Here is a 22,029-nt window from a genome sequence, read left to right as displayed (position 1 = left end):
TGATTTTGAATGATTTATTTCATGATCAACAATGGCCTCACCCTTTATCATTGGGACACAGGATTTGCAAGGTGAGGTACCAACGGTCAGTCTCTGGGTAAGGAACATGAAGGGATGTTGATAATATCGAAGTATTCATTTTAAGCAGATATCCCCAAGATAAGGCTTTGAAAAGAAAAACATATATTATAACGCATACAATGCATAAAATCAAAACCTGAAAAGATGTAGTCTTAAATATTTAGATTTAACCAATCCAAAGTCATGGACCCACTGAATTGTGTTCTTGAGCATTCTTTGACTTTTATACCTGCATGCAAGATTATACAAAAGTAATGCAGAAGAGTTTAGACAAGCTTTAAGCACTGCAACAAAAAAATAGCATTCAAACCCTCACGCAACTCAAAAAGACTGGACTCTACTTTTGTTTAAAAATAGGAACAGTGTAGAAAATTTTGAGAAATTGAGGTTACGGATGTCAACTTTAACAAAAAGGATTTATACAAGAAACCTAAAGGAAGTGCCTTAGCTGTGGAGATTCTGTAAAACTAATAAATGTTTTTCCAAAATTTATATTCTCATTTTCTGTTTGTGGACTTAGATGGAAAGAAAATTAAAACTTTCCATCTATTCTGATGAAATACATACTTCAAAAGTCATGCTAATCTGAAAAGATTCCAGATATCTGATCCTCAGATAAGATGACACTTTACTCAATGAAAGCAAATTATCCAAATCTGAAATATACCACTGGAGTCCCATTTCCAGTACCTGGTACTTGGATGTCAGTTAAATTTAAAGTAAGACATTCTACCTCCAGAACATGAAAACTAAGCCTAAACTAGCCCCAAAGCATTTAGTTCAATAAACAGTAGCTGCTATTTATTCAACGATATTTGCAATGAGATTTTGAGAAAGGCCTTTTTGCATCTAAGGACAATCCTTCAAATGCTGAGTTCTATACACCTCAAATTATCTTCAGAACCATGTTCTTGACTGTTCTGTCCATGAGTTTGAAGAACAAAAACTGAAATGTTATTTATATTGTTTAGTTATGCATTTTTTTGAAAAAAGCAGCTCTATTGAAAGACTATATTCACAAAAATATTCAAAATTAATCTGAAGCACAGTGAGAGAAATTTTTAAAGAAATTCAAAAGACAAACCAAATGCCATATTTTGCAAATTCAACAAGCAAAGTCAGAGAACCAAGTGAAATTCATAAAAATGCAGAACATAACCCGCAAATTAAATGCAAATCTGGTGATTAATTTATAAAATCTTCAATTTTAGAACAGTCAAATCACCATTATGTTGAAAACAAAAGAATGCAAATTCAAGCCCAAAATATGAAAAAAATCAATTAGATAATTAGAAATTCATTGCATTTGTGAACTATTGAGTACCTTCTCTGCAGTTAACGGAATTGACATCAAGAGACATCACAGGAGACCCAGCACTTAAACAGGCTAACACAGTTGCGTTTTCATTGGACAGTGAAGTCTAGAAGATTGAAAACAATTTTCTTATGCATCCTTCAATAAACAACCTTTTATTTCTACATAGAAAATAAATACTAATATTTGAAATATTGCGGAATATTGGTAGCCTAGGTTGGCTAATAAAATTCATCATCCCTGCTTTGTCATCCTCTGTGGTCAATTATGTTCAGGAGAATGCAATATTAAAGAAACAGGTTGTACCCTAGTTGTACCACACGGGATCCAATAACATTTTCCAAAATGTTCCATTAATAAGGGAGATAAGTTGAACAAAATGGAATTCGTTAAAAAGTCCCTTGCAACTACATGACAATATCTACAATTAAATCTGCCCAACTTAGACTGATATAGCAGTTTCTGCATGGCATAACTGGGAAGAAATAGAAAACCATACCTTATTTAACCGCAAGTTCAAGATAATTGTTCCACCACTGTCTCTTTTAGTATTTAAGTTCAACAGAAGAATTGAAGGACAGTCAGAGGTGACAAAAACATCTGGTCCATTTAAAACAAAAAATCTCACAGAAGTAATATCCAAAGCTTCCCGAAGAACAGGCTGATTATGAAAACATGATTTCCAATCATTATTTGCTTCTGTATTATTGATCTTCATGTTTAATCTAAACATATCCACATTGTTTATTACACTTTTGCTTGACAGAGTGAAGTTTCTGCTCATAATGGAAAGATATCCAGTATTCATGGGTGAACATACTGTAAGAGACAAGAAAGTTTACATTTCAATTACTTGTACAATGTGTACATCACTTTATTCATCATGCAATATTAAATATTAAAAATATCTAGATTTATTGCTCCTCCCATCACTCCCAAACAAACACCTAATGTTAGTAATTCAGGACTGCAATGTATCATCAAATTAAAAAAAATGAATTGGTTGCACAGGTGCAGTCATTTTACTGGTCAGCAGTCAAACCTCATTTTAGTAGAGGTTAGTGAAGAGGAATGACATTGCTCCCCAAAAAAATCTACAAGCTCAAAGTAAGTTATCAAAGAACCTAAATGTCACCATTTTCTTGCAGGTATTCACACTAAATACAACAATAGAATCAATGGGTACAAACAATTAATGTGCAAATGACAACAAAGATGTGCACGAAGGTGATAAAACATCAGTTTTGACCAAGTTTCTGAAAGTTACTACAATATTATTACTGAACACATGCAAGTTTGCCACTTATCAATAACCGCAATGTTCAACATCATCATCCACTCACTACTAATCAACAAGCTTCAAAACCCGAGTCTCAGTACTTCCCTCCGTAATTGGACCCTTGACTTCCTTATCAGTAGACCACAATCAGTACAGTTCAGTGATAAGATGTTCTCTTTGTTGACAATCAACATAGGTACCAATTAAGGATGTGTGCTTAGTTCACTGCCCAAATCTCTATACACTCGTGACTGTGTAGCTAGTCACAGTTCCAATTCCATCTTCAAATCCGGCAGTGACATCACTATTGTTGGCAAAATCTCAATAAATGACAATAAAGAGGCATGTGGAAGGAGATAGGTTCATTTTGTTGAATGTGTCGTAACAACAACCTTGCACTCAATGTCAGCAAGACCAAAGAAATGATTGTGGACTTCAGAAAGGGGAAGCCTGGAGAAAACACACCACTCCTCATTGTGGGCTCGGTCGTGAGCAGCTTCAAGTTCATAAATGTTAACATCTCACAGGATCTATCTTAGTCTAACATACTGATGCAATCATGAAGAAGGCGTGTTAGCACAGTTCTACATCCTAATAGTGCAGAACTGATAGGGGAATAATAAAGGTTTTCAGAGGCAGAGCAGCAAGAACTCAGAAGACTAACTAGAATTCGGGGAGACCAGTTATCATAAAGACCCCCCCTATGGCTGGGGCAGAGGGACAAAGGTTCAGTAGTTTGACCAACAGAAGATCCCCTATTTCAGTATGTGAGAAAAGTAGTTCAGATGAGCATTGGTCCAAAAGGAAAAAAGAGAATTCATGAATTATGTGGATTATTTGCACTTGATATAACAGGTTGATACAATAAAGTTGCAAGCAATTTAAATTAATTAGTATTTGTGTAGTCATTCACCTAACAAAGTTAATAGTCAACATATTTGAAGTCCTTTAGTTAAGACTTGAAAAGAAAAGACCCAGGACCCCTTAACCTTCAAATTGAACTACCACATAGGTTAGGAGGTCAGAATATTAAAATAGAAAATTAATTGTATAGTTATATACGAAAAAAATGTGAATGCAGGTAAGATTTTGAGAGAGAGGGAAAATAAAATGAAATGTTGGGGGAGCAGGGACAGACATATTTGATACTTAAGTCAGTTTCAGTTCAGTGTGAATGTGTGATAAGAGAAAAGGGAAAATGTGAAGTGTAAACAAGCAAATATGAAAGTAGAGAAATGGAAGAGTGTCAGGATGTATGGACTGCAGGTTAGCACTAAATCGGAGGAGAATCAGTGTTGATCATACCAAGTGTTTAAAACAGATAAAAAATTTTCAAGGTCAGCTCTCAGAGTGGAGTGTTATTTGCATTTGGAGAGAGGAATAATGATAATGTAGATTGGGGTGATTGTGGACAAGGTGACACACTATAGTGAGATCAATTGAGGTTTATAATCAGGCTCCCTCCTAGGGCGTTAAGCCGTCAGTATCCCCTTCACCAATAGTGCCTGTGAAAAGAATCTAGGGATTCATCAGAACTAGGGAGAAAGGTTATAACACAGTATGTATTATACTCCTTTTGGTGTGGTCCTATTCAGCGCCATAGCTACAAATATACCAAAGTGTGAACAGGGGATAATCTTAATTTTGTCAGTATACGCTGCAGGCAGGAAGCATGTTCCCGCTGATGGGTGAGTTCAGAACCAGAGGCCACAGTTTAAGAATTAGGGGTAGGCCATTTAGAACGGAGTTGAGGAAAAACTTCTTCACCCAGAGAGTGGTGGATATATGGAATGCTCTGCCCCAGAAGGCTGTGGAGGCCAAGTCTCTGGATGCTTTCAAAAAAGAGATGGATAGAGCTCTTAAAGATAGTGGAACCAAAGGTTATAGGGATAAGGCAGGAACTGGATACTGATAGTGGATGACCAGCCATGACCACAGTGAATGGCGGTGCTGGCTCGAAGGGCCGAATGGCCTACTCCTGCACCTATTGTCTATTGTATATCGGCAACATGGGATAACATGTGGCATGAATGAAGGACAGGAGCAAAAGTTAACCCTTCTGTTTCTACTTCAATATTGCATCCCGAAGGAGCCGACTCAAGGCTAGGGGACTCTGGGTGATTTACAAGATGCTATATTAGAAGCTATGGTGATTAACAGGTGACATAATGGAAGCTCTGCTTAAGTGTTTCTCTGCAAAAAAAAAGGGCGGGACCACCCCTCTACATTTGTGATGAGATTGTGGCTGTTTTTTCAAGGAATTCAACTCAACAACAGAGTACAAACTGGTTTAGAATCTTGGTGACCCACAGTACTGAGAAGGCAAAGAAAGTGGGTGATGTTTGATCACATGTGCCCTACACAAACACACTGAAGCATGGAGTCTTGAAAGGAAGCAAGAAAGAAAAGAAAACAAAGATCTAAAATCTAAGTATTTTCCCTCCAGTGAGTACATGGAATTATTTTAACTGGGGATGTAAAAGACATTTTGCAAGAGATTTCCCATAACCCAGACAGGTTTAAAAGGGTCAGTGTTTAGCAAAAGCTTCATGCAGGAGAACCCAAGTGTCAGGTGACAATACCACAGGAACAGAAGGAACGTTGGCAGCCAAGAATATAGGAAATGCAGAATATTATGGTAAAAATGTTTGATTTGTGCCCAGTATTATTCAGATAGACTGGCTTGGAAAACAGTTTTAAAACACATACACGCTGTAGAAGGGTCATGGACTAAATTGAATTTGTGGGACCTTTATCCTCATCTCCCAATGGATTGAAATATATCCAGACAATAGAGGATACAGTACTTTCACCAAATAGACTAGATTTGTGATGAAACACATGCAAAGTGTTTCACATTCTATAGGTCCATGATAGATGCCATCTCCCTAGTCCTACACCGTAATATCTAGAGAGTAAACAAAACCTGTGTCAGACGATTGAGTATTGACTACAGCAATGCCTTCAATGTCATATTCCCAAACCGACTCCTCTCCAAACCCCTGGACCAGGGACTCAACAGCTGCCTTTGCAGTCTGTTCATCAGGAAGTCCAGTTGCAATCAGTAAGGATGGGCAGCAAAACCTCCGGCACCATTATCCTCAACACTGGTAGCCCACAAAAGGTGCAATCTCAGCCCCATACACCACTACTCCCTATACAGTTGCAATTGGGTGACCAGATTCTGCTCCAACACCTCTACATGCCTGGGATGATGGGCTATATCTCAAATAACAATGATTCAGAGTTCAGGAAGGAGACAGCAAGCCTGGCGACAGGAATGACAGCAATCTTTCCCTCCATGTCAGCAAAAGAGCTGCTCATTGACTCCAAGAAGAACTGGGGGGCAGCAGAGCACGTGCTCATGCTTACATCCATGGTGCTGACCTCAAGAGAGTTGACAGCTTCAAGAAGCTAGGAGTGATTATCACCAACAGCCTGTCCTGGTCCAACTACATTGATGCTGTAGCCAAGAAAGCTCACCAGGGTAAAGAAATCTGGCATGCCCCAGTTGACCCGCACCAATTTTTAACTGGTACACTGTAGAAAGTTTTCTATTCAAGTGCATCATAGCTTGGTATAGCAGCTGCTCTGCCGTTGACAAGAAACTGCAACATTATGGACACAGCTCAGCACATCATGGAAACTACCTTTTTGTCCTTAGAATCTGTCTACACTTCTGGCTGCCTCAGTAAAGCAGCCAGCATTATCAAAGACACCACCGACCCACACATTCTCTTCTGCCCTCTCTCACTGGGCAGAAGACAAAAGCCTGAAAGCACACATCAGCACCAGGCTCAGGGATGATCTGAGTGATGGGATCAACATGCATGAAATAGTGCACCCTAACGCTTTCACCATTGTTTTGGGAGATTTTAATCAGGCCAGTCTGAAAAAAAATCACTAAGCAACTACCATCAACAGATCACTTACAATATCAGAGGAAACAACACACTGGACCATTGCTACACCACCATCAAGAATGCCTACCATGCTATTCCACGTTCTCACTTTGGGAAGTCTGATCACCTGGCTGTACTTCTACTCCGAGTATAAGCAAAGACCGAAGACTGCAGCACCCACAGTGAGGACCAAAAAGGTACAGACAAGGGAAGCACAGGAGCGCCTACAGGACTGCTTTGAATTAGTGGACTGGACTGAATTCAGGGATTCCTCTTCGAACCTGAATGAGTATGCTGCAATTGTTACTGACTTCATTAAAACTTGTGTGGATGATTGTGTGCCCACAAAGACTTGCTGTACATTCCCAAAGCAAAATCCGTGGATGAATCAGGATGAACCTTCATCTGCTGAAGGCTAGATCTGTGGCATTCAAGTCTGGTGACCCAGGCCTGTACCAGAAAACCAGGTTTGATTTGCAGAGACAATTTCAAATGAGGTTGGAGGCAACATCAAATGCATGGCAACTTTGGTAGAGTCTGTAAGACATTATTTCCTACAAAGTAAAACCCAATAGTATGAATGGCAGTGATGTTTCACCACCAGATGAACTCAACGCCTTCTATGTATGCTTTGAAAGGGAGAACACAACTACAGCTGTGAAGATCCTGGCTGCACCTGATGACTCTGTGATCTCTGTCTCTGAGGCCGATGTTAGGCTGTGTTTAAAAAGAGTGAACCCTCGCAAGAGGAAGGTCCCGATGGAGTACCTGGTAAGGCACTGAAAACCTGTGCCAACCAACTAGCGGGAGTACTCAAAGAAATTTTCAACCTCTCACTGTTACAGAAGGAAGTTCCCACTTGCTTCAAAAAGGCAACAATTATACCAGTGCCTAAGAAGAATAATGTGGGCTGCCTTAATGACTATTAACCGGTAGCGCTCACATCAACAGTGATGAAATGCTTTGAGAGGTTAGACATGACTAGACTGAACTCCTGTCTCAGCAAGGACCTGGACCCACTGCAATTTGCCTATCGCCACAAGTCAATGGCAGACGCAATCTCAATGGCTCTCCACACGGCCTTTAGACCACCTGGACAACACAAACGCCAATGTCAGGATACTGCTCATTGACTATGGCTCAGCATTTAGTACCATCATTCCCACAATCCTGAATGAGAAGTTGCAGAACCTGAGCCTCTGTACCTCCCTCTGCAATTGGATCCTCAACTTCCTAACCAGAAGACCACAATCTGTGTAGATTGGTGATAACATCTCCTCCTCACTGATGATCAACACTGGTGCACCTCAGGAGTGCGTGCTTAGCCCACTGCTCTACTCTCTATATACACATGACTGTGTGGCTAGGCAAGGCTCAGATACCATCTATAAATTTGCTGACAATACAATTGTTGGTAGAATCTCAGGTGGCGACGAGAGGGCATACAGGAGTGAGATATGCCAACTAGAGGAGTGGTGCTGCAACAACATGGCACTCAATGTCAGTAAAACGAAATAGCTGATTGTGGACTTCAGGAAGGGTAAGACGAAGGAACACATACCAATCCTCATAGAGGGATCAGAAGTGAAGGGAGTGAGCAGCTTCAAGTTCCTGGGTGTCAAGATCCCTGAGGATCAAACCTGGCCCCAACATGTCGATGTAGTTATAAATACGGCAAAACAGCAGCCGTACTTTATTAGGAGTTTGAAGAGATTTGGCATGGCAACAAATACACTCAAGAACTTGTATAGTTGTACCATGGAGAGCATTCTGACAGGCTGCATCGCTGTCATTCTGACAGAGAGCATTCTGACAGGCTGCATCACTGGAGGGGCTACTGCATAGGACCAAAAGAAGCTACAGAAGGTTGTAAATCCAGTCAGCTCCATCTTGGGTACTAGCCTACAAAGTACCCAGGGCATCTTTAGAGAGTGGTGTCTCAGAAAGGACCATTATTAAGACCTCCAGCACCCAGGGTACGCTCTTTTCTCACTGTTACCATCAGCTAGGAGGTACAGAAGCCTGAAGACACACACTCAGTGATTCAGGAACAGCTTCTTCCCCTCTGCCATCCGATTCCTAAATGGACATTGAATCTTCGGACACTACCTCACCTTTTCTTAAAAATATACAGTATTTCCTTTTTTGCACTTTTTAAATCTATTCAATATATGTAATTGATTTCTTGTTTATTTATTATTATTTATTATTATTTTTATTTTATTTATTATTTTTTCTTTTAGATTATGTATCGCATTGAACTGCTGCCGTTATGTTAACAAATTTCATGTCACATGCTAGTGATAATAAACCTGATTCTGACTCTGATTTTGGTAGAAAGAATTAGTCCTTTATTCAAAATAATTGCAAATGAGAAAATGTTTAATTCTGTATTACTAGCATTCTGCAACTCAAAGTGTGGATTAATATAGAGAAACCAGCATGGTTTTGTTAAAGAAGTCAGAGAGGGTTGGTGAGTGCAATGTATCTCAAAACACGTTGGATACACTCACACATAGGTTTATCTGCAAAACTAAAACCCAAGATTAAGAGAAGGGGAACTCTGGGATAAAAACAGATCACAGGTCTACAATACACATCAAAGTTGCTGGTGAACGCAGCAGGCCAGGCAGCATCTCTAGGAAGAGGTACAGTTGACGTTTCGGGCCGAGACCCTTCATCACAGGTCTACAATTCATTTTCAATCCAAAGGCAGGACTACAATGGCGTTTCTCATGGGATAATAGACTACTATTCAGTACACATTGGGCAGAAGCTCTCTAGCCTTGGCTAATACTTCTACTGCCATGTGTTGAGTTCATGATTTACTAAATGACTCAGAACTACTTAGCATAATGCTGGGAAATTGCTACTCAGATCCTGCCCCAGGTTAGAGCTTGCGCAGGATCCCATTGATTTCAAAAGGGATTATGGGACTGTATCAAAGAGGCAAAGGGAAGGTTTTTTTAAAATTATTTTTTAGCTTAATGTTTTTGAAGCACAGTTGATTCCAGATAATTGGGCTACTGGGCTTATTTGCGACAACTCTTTGATAATAAAAACTAATTGAGAAAATAGCAAGGATTCCCTTTATTTATTTGGGGCAGGAAACTGCTGAAGTTTCTAACTAGCATCAATCGCTTGCACTTCTATGGCCATTAGACACAATACCATGCTTCAAGCAAATAGTTGCGTGTGTTTGTGTTCAAAAAGCAGCAATTTTTGTTTCTGATGTTAGCGAGAAATAAGCAGCAAGAGACAGTTCAGAACTGCTTTGCTCGCTGTGGTTTCAAGCATTCAGACTTGGAGATGCCACAAACTGCCAGGGGTGAAAATGAAATGACTTCACTACTTCAACAGTTTAAAAACTACAAAGAAGGTATCAACAACAATTTTGAATATTACAATGAAAGCCTGGAGGATGCAATTGTCAACAGCATTGTATTAAGGCAGTCCATTATCTGCACTAGGTGTCTGCACTAACTTGTTCATTTACAGTCAAAAGAATTTAACTTGGATGAATTCCTCCATCAATAACCAATGCCATAGTAGTATTGGTAATATTCTAATTTGTTCAGTATTTTGTTTAAATACATAATTTGTTACTCAGTTTGTCTTTTTTAAAATACCTTTTTAACTATTTCCATGAAATTTCAGTTAATTGGGGCAGCCACTTAATTGGGCAAAAATGAACTGGTCCCAATTAACCAGAATCCACTGTATTCCCAATTCTTTCATTGTTTCTATTTAACTAAATCGTTACTTGCATGAATTTTAACAGGTTTTTAAATGCTGAACTGGAGGTTATGGTGAGCTAGTGAAATAATGCTTCTGCATATGCCCCAGGAAAGCTCAGACAAGGGCCATGGGCAACAATATCAGCGAAAAAGGCCCAGCTGAATGTATTCTGTCCCATTAATAACTTGAACTTGGGTACATCAGATTGAAGTTTTCCAGATGATAAAATTTGGAAACCCAATAGACACCGAGGAAGATAGTAATTCAAGTGTACATTAAAAAAATTCAGTAGAGCAGACAGACCTGTGCCAAGTGAAATTTAATATGGAGAAGTGCAAAATGATACATATTGGTAGAAATAACAAAGGAAGACAACATAATATGAGGGAAGGGCACAAAGCATTGATGAGGATCTCTACCGCCCATCCCACAATCTCTTTGACCCACTACTGTCAGGAAAGCGGTACAGGAGCATCAAGTCTAGGACTGCCAGGCTGGGTAACAGCTTCTTCCCTTGGGCTGAGAGGCTAACGAATACCCTGCCACCACTAAGGTCTCATCACCAGAACATTGTTTACTTGTGCTGCACACTACATGCACTCACATTATATTTTATTGACTTATTTGTGGTAATATTTTGCTTTGTGTGTTGTGAGTGATTTACATTTGGTGAGTGTGCAGCGATCCGGAAGAACTCTGTTGCGCTTGGCCGTATTTATGTATGGTCAGATGACAATAAACTTGAACTTAATCTAAAGGATACAATTTTAAACAGCATCCAGGAACTGTGGATATTTTGAATGAGCCGTTAAAAGAAAGAAAGACTTGCTGAAAAATAGTTTAAAATACACCACATCCTGGGTGTCATAAATATTATCAAAAGAGAAAAAAGGATAAAATTATGTTGAAATAAAAGGTGCAGTCTCAAGAGAAATATTGTGTCTCATTCTAGTCATCAAATTTTGCAAAGAACATGAAGGCTGGTTATACAAAAAAGATATAACAAAAGATTAAAAGGAAAACTAAACAAAAAAATAAATAGAATCAGGGTAGAGAAACCAAGGAATACAAACTTAAGGTTACAGGTAAAATAAAAACCAAAGATAACAAAAGCAAACCTTTTTAATCATAGTAACTACTTAGGATCTAAAATATACTCATTTCAAAAATAAAGTCAACAAATGCTTGAAAGGAAACAACCACCATTACAAAGAGCTGGTACCAGCCTCCTCCTCTGTTGCAGTGATTCACAGACTATAAACTCAAAAATTCTGATTTCAAAATTGAACATACCTGTTAAATAAGCTTCAATGTCAAAGGAGACAATCCAATGTTTGTTGCTGCTTTCAACAGCGATTTGCAACCATTTCATCCAAGGTGGCGAATCCAGTGTTTTTCTGCACTTTGCACTTTCATTGCAATTTACAATCTTCAAGTAAGATTTAGGTAATGAGTTTGAACCTATTACTAGATGGACAGGACAAGCTTCCACAGCATGGTTGTTGATAGTGCAGTTTGTTAGCTGAATGGCAAGTTCTGCAGTATTTTCAGGAATAAAAATTCTGAAGGGAACCAAACAGACAGTGTATTTGTGCTCAATTTCGATCATTTAAAACTTAACTCTCTAAGGATGCTAAAGACTTACTTCAAGTTTGCAACTGGATGAAGAAGAGAAACTGTCATCCGCAATGAAGTATTTGGTTCAAGAATAGGCACATTAATCAATCGCTGAACAAACATCTGTGGCTGAAACACGTAGGAGCACTTGGCAGAGAAGCCCTGTTGAAAAACACAAATACTTTCACCTAGAAATGTGTCAAATTTTGTAGTCAAATATTAATAAATGAATCAGTTACAGATTTGATGGCACAAAGGTTAAACTACTGAACTCTTAATGCAAAGGCTAGAATGAATAATCCTGGCTCAATCTGAATGGCAATTTGAAAGTCAGAATTACAGAAGTGGAAAAAATGTAGAAATACAATTGCAATCTCACAATTACTGAATTCTAACTTTACCCTTCAACGTGCCAAACCAAATTATTACAAACTTTTTCACAGCAAAGTTTTATTAATTTATGCAATTTTGCCCATAAAAATATTGATCACCAGTATGTTCTCCCACCACAGTCATTATGGAGAAAAACATTAAGAAAATACATCCTACAGTATAGTCTTAACACAGAGCACTTCATTATAACATTTTATCAAATATACCATAGTTCTTGTCCCATTCCCCCAAAATAAATAATTGTTGCATTCTCTGGATTTAATGACTGTAAAATTATGTAACACATTGTAATGTTTCACTGCTAATGTAATGGTTCTCTGTAGCAGCAGTGTTTGGGTTATGACTAGAGATAAATGGGACTTTGGCATGTGTGCCATCCAATGAGGGGCATGTTGTTCTCGTATGAGACAAAGTATTCACGTTCTTTTGTTGGCAAGAGATGAAGAGAGAAGACGTGAGTGGAGGGAGTTGGTAGACTGCTGGATAGAGTGGACTTGGACCGAGGGTCAGCAACGCTCGGAGGTTGATGGGGAACAAATGGACGGAAACATGAGCTCCAATGTGCACATTAGAGTGTTTCATTAAAATGAGCCCTTTTTCTTTTTCTTTTCTTTACTAACCCTATAGTCAGATTAAGATTTATAAAATTCAATCATTTAATTGCGTATGGTGTACTGTATGATATTTTGTGGTACGGATTTGTAACCGGGCAACACATCATGCAGCATCCACACAAATGAGATTTCTCAGTTTGGCTGGGCCAGAGGCTGTCTTCCCCTAGACAAACGTAAGCTGGCCGAACCTGAGGATTACAATTGCATTAGATTTATAAAGAAAAAAGAACGCAATAAATGAGCAGGTGGGGCAAGAGATTTCTAAGATAGGTATACTGCCTTGAAAAAGTATTCGGTCCCCACAACTATTTTCACATATTACTGGCTCATTTGTTAAATTTAAAATATAGCTAAGTAGGATTTTTGAGCTAATCTAGAAAACATTGTGCACATCAAGTCAAATCAAAAAAAAATTCCAAAAACTGTCAATTTGCTAAAAATTCAAAACCAAAATAGTGAGACTGTAAAAGTATTAATTTTCTTTGTAATTCCAACACTTTCCTCAGGTGCAATATACTGTATTACATTACCATCTCTCTTAATTTGTTGATGAAGAAAGTTGGAGGATCACCCGTTTTTAATGAATTCATAAACGTAAATACCCTTCTCTCTGCAAGTTCCAACAGTATGGTAGGTTTTCAACAGACCAAACCAAAATGAAGACAAAACAGCAAGACAAGTCAGGGAAATGATAATAGAGAAGCACAAATCTGGGAAGGCTACAAGACCATCTCAAAGGCACTGAACATACCTTAAAGCTCAGTTCAGTCCATCATAAAAAAGCAGAAAAATATTAAACCACATCCATAATGCCAGGGTCCTGCTGTCCCTTAGTCACCACAGAAGAATGGCACTTGTAAGAGAAACTACTGTGACGCAGACTGGAGATGAATTTCATGGTGCCACAATCTCTAAGGTCTTATACAAGAGGGTATTTATGGAAGAGTGGCAAGGAAGAAGCCCTGGCTAAACAAAAAGCATATCCTTGTCTGTAAAGACTTTACAAAGCATCACGTAAAAGATATTGTAAATATGTGGATGAAGGTCTTCTAGTTGAATGAGACCAAAGTGGAACCTCTTGGCCTCAACACTAAGCAGTACATGTGACACAAATCTAATACTGCGCATCAGCCAGGTAACACCATACCTACTGTGAAGTATGATGGAGGTAGCATCATGCTCTTCAGCAGCAAGGACTGGAAATCTGGTCAAGATTGATGGGGAGATGAAAACTGATAAATACAGAGAGATCCCAACTGTTGCCCTTGAGTGACCCAGTCAGAAGCCGAAGCTTAACCCAATCAAATATCTCTGGCAAGACCTCAAAATTGCTGTCCATTGCCGCTCCCCAACTAACCTACATGCTGCTTAAGCAATTTTGCAAGGAGGAATAGGTAAACTTCGCTCCATCACATTATGCAAAGCTAATAATTACTTATTCCAAAGAGAGTAGAATCTGTAATAGCTGTGATAGGTGATCCGACTGAGTACTGAGCAAAGATGTGGGGGTGGGTTCAGGGGGAGGTGGTGAATACTTTTGAACTGCTGACATTTTCTATGCTTTAACATTTTCCTTTTTTACGGGCCTCTACTGTTTAAAAAAAAAAGGAGCACGTGATTCACAAAATAAAAATTTTCAGTAAAAGTGATCAAGATCCCTGGTTGTAATATTCATTCATGTGAACAAAGGGTTGTGGGCTCAATACTTCTACATGGCCCTGTAAATGCGGAGTCAAGCGAATCAGTGACTGAGGAACCTGCACCCAAACAAATCACTTCTGTAGAAAGGCTGTGCCTGAGGGACCCATTAACCAGAAAGAGCTGATGTCAGAATTGTAGCCCATGATGCGATGGTATGCATTATAGTTGCAGGGACACAGGGAGGCAATGATAGCAGAATGTAACAGATCATTATTTGTGCAAGTCCCTCTGACAATGATATTACTTAGAAGGGAGCAATAGATTCTAGAAAACCATCAATCCACCACCAGCATTCTGATCTAAATACAGCAGCTGTGGGATACAGCAATAGAGATAAGTTGAGAGAATGGGGTGGATTTTGGGAAAACTAACTCAAATTCTGTCTCAGTATGTCATTTAAAAATAATTCCAAAATTAGGTAATTATTAGTTTCACTTCTTAGCAGGGGTGTTAAACTACACCTCGACATCCATGACATGTCAGGTCTGCATTCTTAACATCTCGGTGTTTGAAAATTATGTCACATCCTGTGTTAGTATAAAAGAGTGACGTTACTAAAATAAATAGCAAACTGACAAATGAAAAAGTATACAAAACATGGTAATTATCCCATTACCCCGTATGGTGCAATAGGTTGATGAGTCAACATGCAAAACAATAATATTTCAAAACTCAAAGAAGTGCTTAGTCACTATAGGTATTTACAAAAAAAAAATCTTCTCCACAAAAGGAAATGAAAATCACAAACTATCCACAAACTTTAATGCTTAAGCAGGAAATTTTCTGAACAGAATTATCAATGAATATCTCAAGCTGAAAGAATCATTCCAACAGTCATCTTCATTATTCAAATGTTAAAGTATGGTTTTCAGACAAATCGGTATACCATACCTTCACTTCAATTTTGCCATCATCTTTTGGTAGGTGTGCAGCTACAAACCAGTCACCTGGAACAGGTTTAGAAATGTTTAAGTAAGTATTGGTCTGATCGCCAGACACCAATGGTATCGTGAGGTTAAATGAAGGGAGAGCAACGGTGTTTAGTCCAAACTTGGTTTGTAAAGGATTGATTACTGGAGGGGCACCAGCCCGAAGATGGCTGTTGAAGAAAATGAAGTAAATTAGATCAAACAGCATTGAATAAAAACAATTTATACTTGACAAAATTGTTAACTATGGAGTCGTACACCTGGAAATTTACAAAATTACAAATAACCTTAAATTATATATCAACATAAAATACAATTATTAATATTGTGAATTCATTCCTTAGTCTACCTTTTCAAATATACTGGTGACACTTAAAGGCTATTGAACAAGTCAGAACTTATGAAACATTATTTTATATCCAAGTTCGCAAAATCTTACATACACAGTTACATTAATATTTTGGCATCCCTTTGATCTTGAGGCTTGTAAGATCCATCTCATTAGCACAGTGTTTTCTGGCACTTGGAAGACAAATAGACGTGCACTTCCATACCAACTATACAAAGAAAGTTTTTGAGGAGCTTGAGAGTAATATTCCGATACATACATTGGGCCTATAAAACAAGGAAAAGAGTTTATATGCACAAGTCTCTTTAAACAATTTAAAATACACAGATATATAATGTCATGCAAAAGTTTGGACACCCCTGGTCAAAATTTCTGTTACTGTGAATAGCTAAGCGAATAAAAGATGAACTGATTTCCAAAAGGCATAAAGTTAAAGATGACATACTTCTTTAATATTTTAAGAGAACTTTTTTTATTTCCATCTTTTACAATTTCAAAATAACAAAAAGGCAAAAGGGCCCAAAGCAAAAGTTTGGGCACCCTGCTTGGCAGTACTTAGTAACACCCCCTTTGGCAAGTATCACAGCTTGTAAACACGTTTTGTAGCCAGCTAAGAGTCTTTCGATTCTTGTTTGGGGGATTTACGCCCATTCTTCCTTGCAAAAAGCTTCTAGTTCTGTGAGATTCTTGGGCCATCTTGCATGCACTGCTCTTTTGAGGTCTATCCACAGATTCTTGATGATGTTTAAGTTATTGTTTAAAATATTAAAGAAATGTGTCATCTTTAACTTTATGCCTTTTGGAAATCTGTTCATTTTTTACTTGCTTAGCTATTCACAGTAACAAAAATTTTGACCGGGGTGCCCAAACTTTTGCATGCCACTGTACATACAAGCATTAACAAACTTGCAAAAATCTTCATTTACCAACTGGGAAGTTTATAGCTTGAGTTTTGGAGGAAACCACGAAACCAATTTAAACATAAACATGCCCAAAGGAATACAAATACATTATCTTCAGTCATAAAGAGTAGATAACAATCCACACTATATCAAAGCGAATCACCTTTGTACTACACTTTATGCAAAAATGTTTACCAATATTTTAAAAAACAGTTACAATTACAAATATGTAATCTACATAACTAACAGCCCACTATCACTGGTTGCCTTTGATATTATTTTACATTACCTTGTCTCAACTTTCTCCAACACATGGACAACTGTATTGGTCTTTTGCCCTGCACTTATGCAAGACTGATCAATTTTATCACCTTTGCTACTAATTTCATTCCTGTCATCATTTCAGACACTTCTCATTTCTCTGAATCTGTCTGTCTTCATCTCAGGAGACAAATTATCCATTAACATCTACAATAAACTAGCTGACTCCCACAGCTATCTCAACTGCAGCTTCTCCCCTCCTGAATACTGCAAAGATGCCATCCCTTTCTCACAGTTTCACCTTCACCATTGCATGTGTTCTTAAGATGAGGCTTTATTTTCCAGGATATCAGAAAAGTCCTTTTTCAAGAAACATGGCTTCCCCTCCCTCACAGCTGAGAAGTCCTCATTTGCATTTCCTCCATTTCTTGGATGCTCATTGTCACCAGATGACCCATGCGCCCCGGAGAGAAGAAAGGCAGATCTTATTTCATCCTCACTTCACCTCATTTGCTTCCGCATCCAGGATACAAACCCCATTGAAATTTCCATGATCCCACCATCAGCCTCATCTACACATCTCGCTCGTTTTTCTATTTTCACAGGGACTACTCTCACTATGACTTGTTGGTTCCCTCATTACTTCCCAGCCACTGCTCTCCACCCCAACACTTCCACCTGAAATTATCATAGGTGCAATACCATCAACACCATCTCGCACACCACCATACAAGGACCTAAACAACCCTTCCAGGTGAGGCGCAGAGTCATATGCGCCTCATCCAACATCATCTACTGCATTCAGTGTTCTCAACGTGGACTTCTGTCCATCGGCAAGGCCAAGCATAGACTCGGTGACCATTTCGCAGACCATGCACTATTACAGGCTTCAGACTGTATTTGATTTCAACTCTCTTTCCCATTCCTACACGGACCTGTCTGTCCTCAGTCTTCTCCACTGCCTTAGCGAGGCCAAATTCAAACTAGAAAACAACTCTGTCTTCCCCTTGAGTAGCCTACAACTCAATGATATTAATGATGAATTTTTGGGAAAGATGGGTATGGATTTGATATTTGAGAAATAATATGGAAAGGGAAAAAAAACTCACGTCTTCAAAGCATATTCTTCTTTTTGTCAAGAGGTTCCCAATGTTCCTTTCTACTTTGTTTCACATCAGTGAGAAAGCATCCAATCAGAAGCCACATAAAAGGTTAATGCACAAGATAAGAGTGTGCAAAATAGGGGGCAGTTGATAAAGAAGTGAAAACAAGGAATTGGAATATTAATAGGTTCTTTTTGTATTGGCAGTCCAGTAACTAGCAGGGTGAAAACACAAATCAATGCTGAGCCCTTATATATTTACAACTTGTACTGATAGATGAAGGGATTAAGAATATTGCAGCCAAATTTAAAAATGACACAAGGATAAATGGGATACAAGCTGTGTGGAGACACTACGAGCCTTCAAAAGAATTACAGATAAGTGAGTGGGCAAGAAGCTGGCTGCCAGAATACAGTACAATGTGGGAAATGCAAGGGCGTGCATTGGGATAGGAGAATGAAAAACAAGCTATTAAGCAAACTTTAAATAGCGAGAGACCAACCACTAAATGCTGCAGTACAGAGACGATCTGGGAGTCCCTGTACATTAAACACAAAAAGATAGTATGCTAATACAGTAAGTAATTAGAAAGGCTTATCAAACAGTAACCTTTACTGAAAGAGGTACAGAGCATGACAAAGGAGGAAGGTTCTGATGCATTATTGCAGGGTGTTGGTGAGATCACAGCTGGAATACAGTTGTATAGTTTTCCATAATTAAGGGAAAATGTGCTTACAGTGCAATCAGTGCAGAGAAAACGGCCCAACTTGACCTTGTGAGCTAAAAATGTTTGAACTAGTTGGGTCTACTCACACTGAAAAAAAGAATCAGAGGTAATCTTATTGAAACAGAAGACTCTGATGAGGTTTGACAGAGTGGATGGTGAGAAGAGTATTTTGCTGCAAACTGGGAGGCGCACCGTTTTTGAATAAGTGGTCGCCCATTTCAGGGAAATGGGGCAGAAATTCTTCTTTCAGAGAAGCATGCATCTTTGGAATCTATATCGCAGAGAGTTATTGAGGCAGAGCCATTGAAAATATTCAAAGTGGAAATTGACACACATTCAAGCCAAATAGGCAATCAAGAATTATGAAGAAAACAAAGTGGTTTAATGCCAAGACCAGATCGACCATCATCGTTCTGAATTGTAGAGTAGAGAAGGCTTAAGGGACCCTCGGTCCTAATCCTGGTCTTGATTATTGTGCTGGTCTTTTTTGCAATACTCCTCTGAGCATTCGAACATACTTTTAAACAAAGAAAATTCAGTTCTACAATTTCATCATTCTAATGCTCTCTCCCTCCATACTAAACCAGGAAACCACACCCTTGATTTTAAACCCAGACTTTGAATCTTATCTAACCTGCTTCTGGAAGATGAGACAGAAACAGACAAACTTCCCAGAAAATAATTGCACTTTTTTTCAAAACTCAACTTGTTAATAGAAAAACAAGTACAGCATTGTTATGAGTGTGTATAATAACATGCAGCCCTAAGGGCAACACCAAGTCTAGATGCAAGACGGTGCCAGAAGCATTTTGCAACTTTGCAGGATCACAGTTAGGCTTCTGCTGTTTCAGAAGGTAATCCTGCAAACCTGGAACTTTAGGGACAGATTAATTGACAGTATTCCTAATAACAACCAAAACACACTTTATTACACCATTTTATAAACATTTTATGCAACAATATAAAGGCTGATTTATATTTGTGTGTACTAGCTTGCGCCGTAGTCTACGCAAGTGGGCTACGCCGTTGTGAGCATTTATACTTGTGCGTTGGTGTGTCTGCATCACTCTGCAATTCGGGCATATGCACGCATGTGCACATCACATATTTGCATGTCACGCATGCGCACACATCTGCCCATGCAAGGCTTCAAGGTCATGGTAGTCTTTCTCAGGGTAAACAAGTTTAAAGCGAGTGTCTTTTTTCATAAAAGCGAAATGTGTCCTCCATAATTTCAGAGGTCTGTAAAGCTTTATGGAAAGCATTGCAGCCAGAGTTCCTTCCCTGCCCTTCAGTCGCCCAATGGGAAGCTATTGCAGTGTAGGAGGAAATGCGATGCTACCAAGCGGACCAATCACAGTCGTTGCAGTCTGCGTTGCCGCGACGCACAGTTACATTTTGGTTGAAGTGCGCGTCAGGCTATGGCGTAGGGATCCGCGTAGGCACTGCGTAGGGTTCGCGGTTACGCTGTACCTACGGTGTCGATTTGACGCACAAGTATAAATCAGCCTTAATAAATTCTCCAATGAACCTGGCGAGTTTAAAGGGAACAGGAAAAATACAAGTACTCCAGACTCCAGCTCCTGCCACAAACCTACCCAGGGTCCTGATCCCTGGTGTTCCAGATCCCAAACCCCTGATCCAGCCACACCAATCAACACATAGTCACAAATCCAGCCCCAGCCTGAACCTCTGGCTCTGGATGCACAACCCACAAGCACTATGGACCCCCAGCTCATTTCAGACTAATGAGTGAGGTACATGCCAAACCATCAGGAGTTTCAAACAATCAGACACCAACCATCAGTGCTTTGCTGTACTGTTCAGACGACTATATAAAATATTAACCAAGGATACACAGACACACTAGGTTGGTGCAAGTTGGTCACTAATTGTCACTTCACTTCGCATTACTCTACAGAGTCAGATTACAGTGGCCAACCCACTCACGTCTTCCTCCCCCCCCCCACAAAATACGATGAGTAAAACGCAATGGCTCACCATTAACTATGCTCCCCCACTCCCACAGTGTGCCACTTACCCTCCCTACCTACTCACACTTAAATCCCCGTAGTGACAGTGGGGCACTCAACACCCCTGTCCACCTTCCCTCAACTCTCCCTGACAACAGTGGGACCACTCATCCCTCTCACCCTCACTCGATTCCCTCTGATAACAGTGTGGCCTCTCAACTCTCCTCCCCCCCACCTACCACCCATCCCTGCTTGATGCCCCTGGCAATAGTGCAGCCACTCATGCCACCACCCCCCCAAAGCCAACTCAATTCCCTCCCGTTAACAGTGGAGCTGCTCAATCACAACCCCCCACCCCCACCATCCCTCTATTCCCCAATCCAACAGTGCGGCTACTCACCCTCTCACTCCCCAGCACACACAAACACACAGTTAGTCCATCACCCACTCGACTGTACCCCCACCCCCGACCACAGTACTACCAAACCCCTCTTTCCTGGACTGGTCATCGAAGGAAGGTTGACAACACAGGACGTGCTGCCAGCCTGATCCCGTGTCCCGGAAGGGTCGGTTAGTAAACCGGCCGGATTCGACGGGAGCTGGGGAGACGGTTCTCGCTGCGATCTCGAGCGGACCCAACAACGCCGGGACAGGACGGGACGGGACGGTTCGGGCAGCCGCCGTGTTGACACCGCTTCACCGGTCACCCCCTTACCAGCCAGCCGAGCCCAGCCATCCTCCAGCATCAGCCCAAGGAGGCTCAGGAACCAACACACAGCCCGCTGCGACACCATCGCTGTGGCAGACTAACAACTAACGCCGAGCTTCTTCCCCTTCCGCAGAAGGCCCTCTGACGCAACGGGGCTGTGACGTCACGAGACGTGGCCCTACGGCCACCTGGCGCACGACGCGCACCTGACACCTGAGCGCTGAACACCTGGAGCGGCCACGGCCACTGAGAGAGCCCGGTGCAAGGTGAACGAACAGAAGCACTGCTAGATCTGTTAAGGAGTTTTATTAACCCAAATATTTACTTCTGGATCAACAAAGGGGAAAGATGTAATGACGGGATCTCTGTCACTGAGGCTGGCTCTGTGGCTCAGACGGGAGCCGTGGGGCATGGGGAGAGGAGATGCTGGTGGAAG

At 40.1% G+C, this 22,029-nt stretch overlaps 1 protein-coding gene across 1 annotated transcript in view; it reads right to left on the bottom strand.

Annotated features, from left to right (window-relative positions):
• pgap6 (post-glycosylphosphatidylinositol attachment to proteins 6) overlaps positions 1–21,725 on the bottom strand; it is a 38,472-nt gene extending 16,747 nt beyond the window's left edge. The window contains exons 1-8 of the mRNA XM_072268760.1: positions 21,600–21,725; positions 16,013–16,184; positions 15,532–15,739; positions 11,961–12,094; positions 11,609–11,877; positions 1,896–2,215; positions 1,406–1,502; positions 42–165 (exon numbers count right to left, since the gene is read on the bottom strand). Of these exons, the coding sequence (XP_072124861.1) occupies positions 42–165; positions 1,406–1,502; positions 1,896–2,215; positions 11,609–11,877; positions 11,961–12,094; positions 15,532–15,739; positions 16,013–16,184; positions 21,600–21,678 (1,403 nt within the window). The 5' untranslated portion in view covers positions 21,679–21,725. The remainder of the gene's footprint in view (positions 1–41; positions 166–1,405; positions 1,503–1,895; positions 2,216–11,608; positions 11,878–11,960; positions 12,095–15,531; positions 15,740–16,012; positions 16,185–21,599) is intronic.
• Positions 21,726–22,029: the final 304 nt, after the last annotated feature.

Source organism: Mobula birostris, chromosome 9, assembly GCF_030028105.1.
Source record: "Mobula birostris isolate sMobBir1 chromosome 9, sMobBir1.hap1, whole genome shotgun sequence".
NCBI classification, from domain to species: domain Eukaryota; kingdom Metazoa; phylum Chordata; class Chondrichthyes; order Myliobatiformes; family Myliobatidae; genus Mobula; species Mobula birostris.
Note: the sequence above shows the minus strand (reverse complement) of the source record. Positions and strands in the feature narration are given on the sequence as shown.